At 38.2% G+C, this 8,566-nt stretch overlaps 1 protein-coding gene across 1 annotated transcript in view; it reads right to left on the bottom strand.

Moving 5' to 3' along the window:
- The window catches only part of Col4a3 (collagen type IV alpha 3 chain), an 82,230-nt gene that overhangs the window by 28,998 nt on the left and 44,666 nt on the right, over positions 1-8,566 (bottom strand). Inside the window, exons 26-32 of the mRNA XM_010611959.3 lie at positions 7,790-7,972; positions 5,877-6,045; positions 3,599-3,691; positions 2,899-3,000; positions 1,708-1,805; positions 981-1,131; positions 505-618 (exon numbers count right to left, since the gene is read on the bottom strand). Of these exons, the coding sequence (XP_010610261.1) occupies positions 505-618; positions 981-1,131; positions 1,708-1,805; positions 2,899-3,000; positions 3,599-3,691; positions 5,877-6,045; positions 7,790-7,972 (910 nt within the window). The remainder of the gene's footprint in view (positions 1-504; positions 619-980; positions 1,132-1,707; positions 1,806-2,898; positions 3,001-3,598; positions 3,692-5,876; positions 6,046-7,789; positions 7,973-8,566) is intronic.

Below are 8,566 nucleotides of genomic sequence, written 5' to 3'. Positions count from 1 at the left end.
AGAGAGTAAGGCCTGCATGCTCTGGAACATCTAGCCTGCATCATTTAGATTTTCATGCTCTTTCTTTTATGTTGCTTAGAAAGCAATCGGCTGCATATTTTAGTCTGAAACTTGCTAAACTAATATCTTTACATATGCTTTTTTCTAATTTATAGTAAGAAATTAACCACCTGACTATATTTATGGAAGGACTAAATGTAAAACATCATCTGGGAGTTTATGCATATAAACATGTAGGTAAATTATCTATTTAATCTGTCTTTGGTGTTCATAGTTTCTTACATAAAAGATATAAACCAGTTCAAAATATTAACTTCAGGTCTGTTCCTCTAAGGCTGGTTTATACCACTGTGTGCAACAAGTCCTTAATAGCAAGATTTTGGTTTCTGAAATAACATTTCTCATGAAAGACCAGCCAGGATTTGTTTGTTGCATTTGAGAAAAATGCAAATCCAGAGGTCCTCATCACCTGTCCACCTGGTGCCTCAGGCTACACCCTCCTACCTGGTTGCCCTTTCAATCCATTTAAGCCTGGAAGTCCTTGGGTTCCCCTGGACCCCTCTGTGCATATTCCTGGGGGTCCCTTTACTCCAGGTGGTCCAGGCTTCCCTGGATCACCTGCAAAAAAAGAATTTAAGATTACATTTGGTTAGCAAAACCCAAGGTCCTAGTATTGCCCATAGGTTAGGGTTAGGGTTAGGGTTGGGGTTGGGGTTAGGACACAAGGTCCAGTCATTCTTCTCCACCAATGAGGCCTATATTTAATTTCATTAATGTTCCTTTTAAGGAGGAGGGAAAATGGAAATAAGAAAAGGAAGAAAAAACATATGGCAGTCACACTGACTGGGAAATAGTCCTTATGGACTCTATTCATTGTATCAGGAGGTTTTCAAAGACTCATTCAATGAACCTCCACATTCAGTCGGCTGCATTTCAGCCCAGCTCACAACAGAGAAAACCGATCATGCTTGTTCTTATACCTGGCGATCCATCCAGCCCTTGTTTCCCCGGAATTCCAGGAAGGCCCACAAGTCCAGGGAGTCCAGTTTTTCCATTTTCTCCTGAATCACCTCTTTCTCCTGGAAAACCTACTGCTCCTGGCTCTCCAGGTCTCGCTAGTCCTGGTTCTCCCTGTGGCACAGGAACATTGTTAGTTTTACCACATGATGCTTGAAAGTCCTCATTGATATTGTCTGGTCTTAGGGATATTTGGAATAACCTGTCTGTTATGGATGCTTGAAGTCCCTTTCACGATCACCACCACCCAATCCATATCCCCTTCTCAACTCTAGTTTCTGACTTTGTTGTAAAGCTATGCTTAATGATGTGTCAGCATTTATAACCTCCATCTTTCAAGAAAATGATGGGATTCTCTGTAAATAAAGAAAAATCTACATATCTTTACTTCTGATGGGTATTCTCCTAGGTATCCACACTTCTTTCTAGAGTTCTTTCATTTTATACACTCTAATGTTCACGAAGCCACCGAGAAAGGGAGAGAGGCAAACTTGCCTTCTAACATCTGCTATATTCCTTTCTAAAAGGGAAGATGACTCAGAGAAATGTAGAAAATTAGTACCTTCACCATCAATGAATTCACCGATAATTTCTACACTCAAAGTATCCCAGCTGGCCGGGAATCCTAACTCACCAGTGGTGGTTGCCCTTCTCCCTCCCCCAAGTCAGTGGAGTTTTAATGCTGCAGACCTTGGCTCCTGGGAAGCCTGGTTCTCCAGGTAAGCCGGACTCTCCCATTTCCCCAGGACAACCTGGTGATCCTTTTGTTCCTGGAAAACCTTGATCTCCTACAGAGAAAAATGAAAAAACAATGAACATTGGCTATTAGTCCAAAGATTCTGAGCAGCCTGTCTCTTATTCCATCTAATCCACTTAAGCAGCCAGAGGGAAATGTTTATGTAAAAGTTGGAATGATGACAAAATGAACTGATAAACAAGCAATTAAAAAATATTCAGTTCCAGGCCGGGGATTTGGCTCAGTAGTTCTGCCACCTGCTTTGCAAGCTCAAGGGGCCAAGTTCGATCCCCAGTATGAAAAAAAAAAAAAAAAATTCAGTTCCAAGTAAAATTGTACTAGGTTCCCATGCTTAGAAATTCCTTTTTTTTTTTCATTTGTACCATTTAGTGTGGCTACATCTGTGATTTAGCACTTCTTCAAACCATGGATGTGTTTGGCTATTTAAGCAGCTTTATATTTGAAATCTATTTATCCAAGCAGTGTCCTGCTAAATGGATTTTTATGTATATATCCATGCAAGTATGACCCAGACTAAGGTAGAGAGTTTTTTCAGAATGCTAGGTAGCTCTTCTCAAAAGAGTGTAAAAGCTTTTATACTAACAATTGTGTGCATGTGTGTGCATGCGTGCGTGTGTGTGTGTGAACCCTGGGGACTGAACCCAGTTCTTGGCTAATACTAAGCACGTGGTCTGCCACCAGCTATAACCCATTTTATTTGTGATATGACAATTCATCTCTTACTTTAAAAAGGAATGTAAAAGTGAAAGGTGTAAATGTAAAAAGTTCAAAACTAAAGGAAAAAAAATCCTGATAGTCCTACAATCAAGGAGCTGGGCTGGGAATGTATCTCAGGGGTAGAGTGCTTGCTTGGCATTCATGAGGCCCCTGGTTCAATGCCCAACACTACAAAAAAATCACTTTACAATTTTGGTGAATTTCCTTTCAGTTTTTTAATGGATTGAAATGAGGTTACATAGATCAATGTACATTGTTTTTTCATCTTACATTGTTGTAAGATTTTTAAGACTAGTGGGAAACATATTATAAAAGCTATTATAGATATTTTCTCTTTCATTCGCCAACATATTCATGACTTCTAAATGCTCACAACGAACCTTACATTTTTGAAAATTTCAATTTACCCTTCAGTCCAGGAGGCCCAGGAAATCCAGTTCCCGGAATTCCAGGTTCGCCCTTAGGTCCAGGAAGGCCAGGATCACATTTTCCCATGGATCCAGTGATACCTTAAAAACACACCCACTTCTTTTCAAAGAAAATGTCTAAATCGTCATCCTAACCTTCATGGAAATGAAGTAATTTTAACATAATCTCAGCTGTATAAGCTTCCTACACACCTCTACCCAATGGCTAATTATTAGAAGCTTGAAAGAACTTTTTAAAGTCTATTTTAACTCCTGAAGGTATTCTAAATACCACAAACTCTATGTCTTCTGAAATTCAGGCAGAGTTAAGTTTTGGATCACATTAGCCAAAATTAAGTTTCAAATGAATGTGTTACAGAGAATTTCTAATTAACCACTGATCAGCATTGCTCGCTTCCCTACAAAACATCCACGAAGATTATTCTGCTCGAGAACACCTATTAATTCTATCAGTTCTCCTTTGAAACTTTTATATCAGAAACACCAGAGGAGTAATTTGGATAACCTTAAAGGAAGACAGCAAGCCCTCCATCTATTTGTTCATCTGACAGGGCTTTGGGCTGTGCTCTCATTTGGAGCCACTAAAAGTATCTTTTCTATATAACAATGACAGTATTTTTCCAGGAGAGTTGGATGCTATCTGGTGACATGCGCCAAACTTGACAAAAGGGGTACTCACCAGGTGGGCCTTGGGGCCCAGCATAGCCAGGGGGCCCTGGAGGTCCTGGGGGCCCCAGGATTGGTGTTGAAATGCTGGGTTCTCCCTTAGGACCTTAAGAAAATTTGTGATCATAAGATTAGGGTGCATATTGAAGCTTTTCTTGGATTACAGGAGGAAAATATGATTATAAGGGATGTACAAATATATCCTAAGAAAAATTTTTAAAAATCTGTTTCAACAGGCTTCAAAACTAGTTTAGGGATGACTAGCCATAGAAACTTACTCATTCAATCAATAAATATTTATGAACATCTGCTATTGTCTAAGCCTTGTTTTAATTAATAGCCCAATAAACCAGATTAATGAATAAGCACATAGTCCAAAAAATTCATAACATGAAATCAGTTTGGTGAATCCTGATGTGCTATTTATAGTTTGGGGTACTAGCTTTCACAGGAAGGCAATACGGTACTGAGCAAAAACAGTTCGTGTGCCCTAATGTACTGATCTGGGTTTAGAGCTTACCACTGCTGCTCACAAATAAATATGAGTTTGGCCAGGGATTTAGCTCAGTGGTGCTGCTGCCTGCCTTGAAAGTGCAAGGACCCGAGTTTGATCCCTGGTACCAGAAAAAAAAAAAAAAAAGGATCATTAAATAAATGTGAGTTTGGGCACATTTCTTAATCCCCCTTTATCTGTCATCTGGAAAATGATAACCCTCTGACAGAAAAGGATAAGACAACGTCCTGATCACAGTGGCCAACATTCTACCATAGTGGTTAGCCTTGTTCATCTAGTCATGAGTTTACAGGAAAAAAAATATGGTTTTGTGATGGGAAAATCTGTTAATAATATATTTTAACAGTGAAGTTTTCCACTGAAGAGTCATATTTAGAGAGAACAGAAGAGAGGTGGATGACAGATTGGAACAGGAGGCAATAAACATTCTCTGTAAATGACTTAGGCTTTGTGGTCTTGATCGTTGTTGCAAGTGTCCAGTTCCGCCATCACAACGTGAGAGCAGCCAGGGATAATGCATCAGAGTGAGTGTGACTGTAAGTCAATGAAATGCATGGGTAGACACTGTAATTTGGACTCCATAAATTTTTAATGTGTCAAAAATACTCTTACATTTTAAAACTTATTGTAAAATGTAAAACTATTCTTAGCTTATAAACCATACAAACCAGTGGGGACTGGATTGTGGAATTACTTTGGTAATCCTTAGACTGCAATAACAGCCTCCAAAGTAGGGCATAAAACAAGTAAATAAATATATAAAATATATTATTATATAATACATTATTATACATTATAATAAAATGCACTATAACACATGATATAGTGTGTATTACATAATACATAATAAGATATAATATACGAATTATATATAATTATATGTTATACAGTATTGTAATTATAAAATAAGCCTTATATATGTATGGATAGAAATCACTTTATAACATACATGTGAATACTATGGAGATGTACACTTAAACTCCCCCCCACCTACAGGGGATTGAACTCGGGCCCTTGCGCTTGTGAGGCAGGTGGCGGAACCACTGAGATAAATCTCTGGCCCTACACTTAAAAATTTTTATTAATGAAACTACATAACATGATTTGGAGACCATCATTTTATTGGCTTGCACCCTTTAAAGTGACTTTAGAAGTGAACAAATGACCACTGTGGCCTTGTTAAAACTCTCAGTGACATTTCATTTTATTTTCTGCGATATTCTCAGCCACAAATACTGAGGACCTGATGTCTCCTGAATACAGAATTGTGTTCAGTACCTATAGTTACCAGAAGTTGCCTGGACCTTGAAACCATTATCAGACAACTTTTCTTCTTCTAGTTTAGATATTCTGAAGTTTTACTAATAACACACCTACTCCATTACAGATCAAAAAGAATAAACTGGCCATAGTATTAATTGGGACCTCGAGGGCTAGAAAAGGATTCTCAAGATTAGATTAGGTTGTTGGCTTTGCTTCCCCTTGGTGAATCATAATTGACTTCTGCTTAACCCTTAGGATCTGTTCATTCCACATATTTATACAAGTAATAAATATATGCTATCCTAGGAAATCCTAGCTGAATTGCTCAGTGACAGGTAGAAGTAGATTTTCTCCAACATATTCTATATATCCTATTCCAGTGTCTATGAGTTGATATATTCTTTCTCTTAGAAACAAGTTCATATACATATATTCCTTAGTCTCGAAGGAGCTTTGTTAGCTCAAAGAGCCATCCACCCAGCAGAAAACAGGACTGGAAATAAAACTAACCAACCGGCTTTTCCAGGTGGTCCCAGGGCTCCAGGAACTCCTTGGGTGCCCTTTGGTCCAGGCTCTCCCTGGGGTCCATAGCCAGGTTGTCCAGCTGGTCCTGCAGGTCCTGGGGATCCAGGGGGGCCAGAATCTCCCGGAGGACCTTGGCCTCCCTTCTCACCACTCAGGGCCTGCGACAATAGGAACGCATTTGAATTGTGCTGCATTACAGAATTTCCAAATTACAGGTTCATCTCACTGCAATATGAAAAGCGGCTAGGCCGTCACTGAGAAGCTTCTGAGTTAAAAAGCAGTTGGCATTTGCTGGGAATTATTACTGAAACAACAGTGTTGTAGTCTTCTGCTGTTTTGTGCTACATTGGAATTCAGCAATACTGTATGAACTTGCAGTGTCTTGAGATTCACTTATGCCCTATAAGGACATTGTCTCCAGTATAATAGTAGCTATTAAAACTAAGTGCAAATTGGTCAACAGTTCAAATGCTTTTGAGGTGATGTTCATGCTACTGGTACATTTCTAAAATAAAACCAGCACAGGAACCTTTTACTTGAATAGTTCGCAGTTTTCACCAGTTATCTTTATTATCAAGGCTCTATTCTAACTGTATGATTTTTTTTCTCATAAAATGTCTATTTTTCAAAAATTCACACTCTGTAACTTTCAAAATGAGTTCTTTTGCTTGAAAGAAGTTGAGTTTGACAAAATAGTCAAAGTCGTCTTCTTCTGAACATGGCCCTCACAAATAAATGTGACTGAAGTTTTAATTGTTCGGTACCATTGGATAGCTCAATAGTATTTTTTTTTCCTTTTTTATAATGCTAGGACCTGACTCGATGAATCACCTCTTTAACTTTCTCTTATTGCTTTCTGGAGCATCTTTACCAGAACTCAAAAAGGAAATTCAGTGGGATGCAAATAGGAAAGTCATATGAACATTATTATTTTTATTATTATCTTTCGGTTTCTTGAGACAGGGTCTCACTATAGTTGAGACTGACCTGTAACTCACTATGTAGTGCAGGCTGGTCTCAAATTCATAGCGATCCTCCTGCCTCAGCCTCCTGAGTGCTGGGATTAGAGGCATGCACCACCACACCTGGCTCATATGAACATTATTAATACTAGATCAGAAGAATTCTACATATTGGCCTTTTTTGAGCAAGGCTTATCATAAAGAGGACAGCCCATAGTTGGACCTAGTAGGAGCTGATGCTCCCAGGAAACACTGTTTACCAGAAAATTTCTATTCACTGTATGTTGGAGAGTCACATTCATATTATATTAAAGGATCCATAAATGAATCTGTCAATTTAACTACTAATTTTCTCCAATCTGTGCAAGGTGGGACCCTTTTCATTGGATAAATCTGATTAAGCTTGGGAGAAACAGATATTTCATAGAATACTTGAGGCAAACGACTCACTGATCCAGTGTGGGAGGTGCTTAACTTTTTGCTCCATGACATTTAAAAATAGATCTGGTGGGTATTAACTCTTAATTGAACATATGAGAAATTTTATCCCATGAAAAGAATCAAATTTACACAAGTTGAAATATTTCAGGGATTTTTTGTTACTTTTTAAGTTGAAATATTTTGGATGGTAAAACATTTGCTGTCTTTGAGTGCAATATTCTTTTTCTACATTTCTACATTTATTTTTACTTGAAAAATGAACCTTGCCTCAAAATATTTACTAAAAGTTTCCTCTATTCATTAAATTTCTGAGCTTCTTTATAAACTCATTTTATGTAAATATTATAAGTATTTGCTTAGGTAATTGCTGCTCATTTGAAGACGCCTCCCTCTGCAGCTAGAATGAGGAGCCATCTTTTGGCAGGAACTCATCGATCGTCAGCTTCTGAGCATTTCATCTACAAGCAGAGTAATTTGGTTGAAGCGGCTAAATACCAACCGGTTCGCCTCTAGGTCCTGGTAATCCTTTCCTTCCTGGAGTCCCAGGGATTCCATCCGGGCCCTTTCTCCCTGGTGGCCCTGTGAGGCCAGGATCCCCGCGGGCGCCCACTTGCCCCTGGGGCTGAGGTGTTTCACCTTTCTGTCCTTTAAATCCCGGAGCTCCGTTGGCACCTGGGAATCCCTAGGGTGGTACAGAAATGAGTCTGCGTGGAGCCTCAACAGAGTTGTCCTGTGTCAGTCCTAAAAAGTGTCACCGAGAACTGCGCAATTTCAGTGAACACGGATTGTTTTTTGCACACAGTTTCTTTGTCTCATAAATTATCATTTTAAGTTTTTTGTTCATTTTGCTTTGTTCTTAACTTCCAAAACTGGAAAAGAAATCAGTTAAACAGTATAATATGGTACAATTAAATACAATCATGAAATTCAATGTGCTACAACAAGCTTCATTCAGATACTTGATTATTGATAAATTTTAACTGAATAATTTGATATATATTCATATATAACTTTCTGGTTCACTGTAATAATCAATATTTTAATTTTTAACATCTTTATTTTACTGAGGTATAATTTACATGCCCTAAAATTTATCCTTTGTAAGAGTACAATTTAATGATTTGTAGTAAATTTACAGAATTATGCCACAATCACCGCAGTGTCAAAAAATACCCACATTACTATCATTCCCTTATATCCGTTAATCTCTGTTCCCACCTTCAGCCCCAAAAAATGATTTAGCTGCTTTTTTTTTTTTTTTTTTTTTTTTTTTAGG

Source organism: Fukomys damarensis, unplaced genomic scaffold (genome assembly GCF_012274545.1).
Source record: "Fukomys damarensis isolate Sample0158 unplaced genomic scaffold, DMR_v1.0_HiC HiC_scaffold_16, whole genome shotgun sequence".
Lineage (NCBI taxonomy): Eukaryota > Metazoa > Chordata > Mammalia > Rodentia > Bathyergidae > Fukomys > Fukomys damarensis.
Note: the sequence above shows the minus strand (reverse complement) of the source record. Positions and strands in the feature narration are given on the sequence as shown.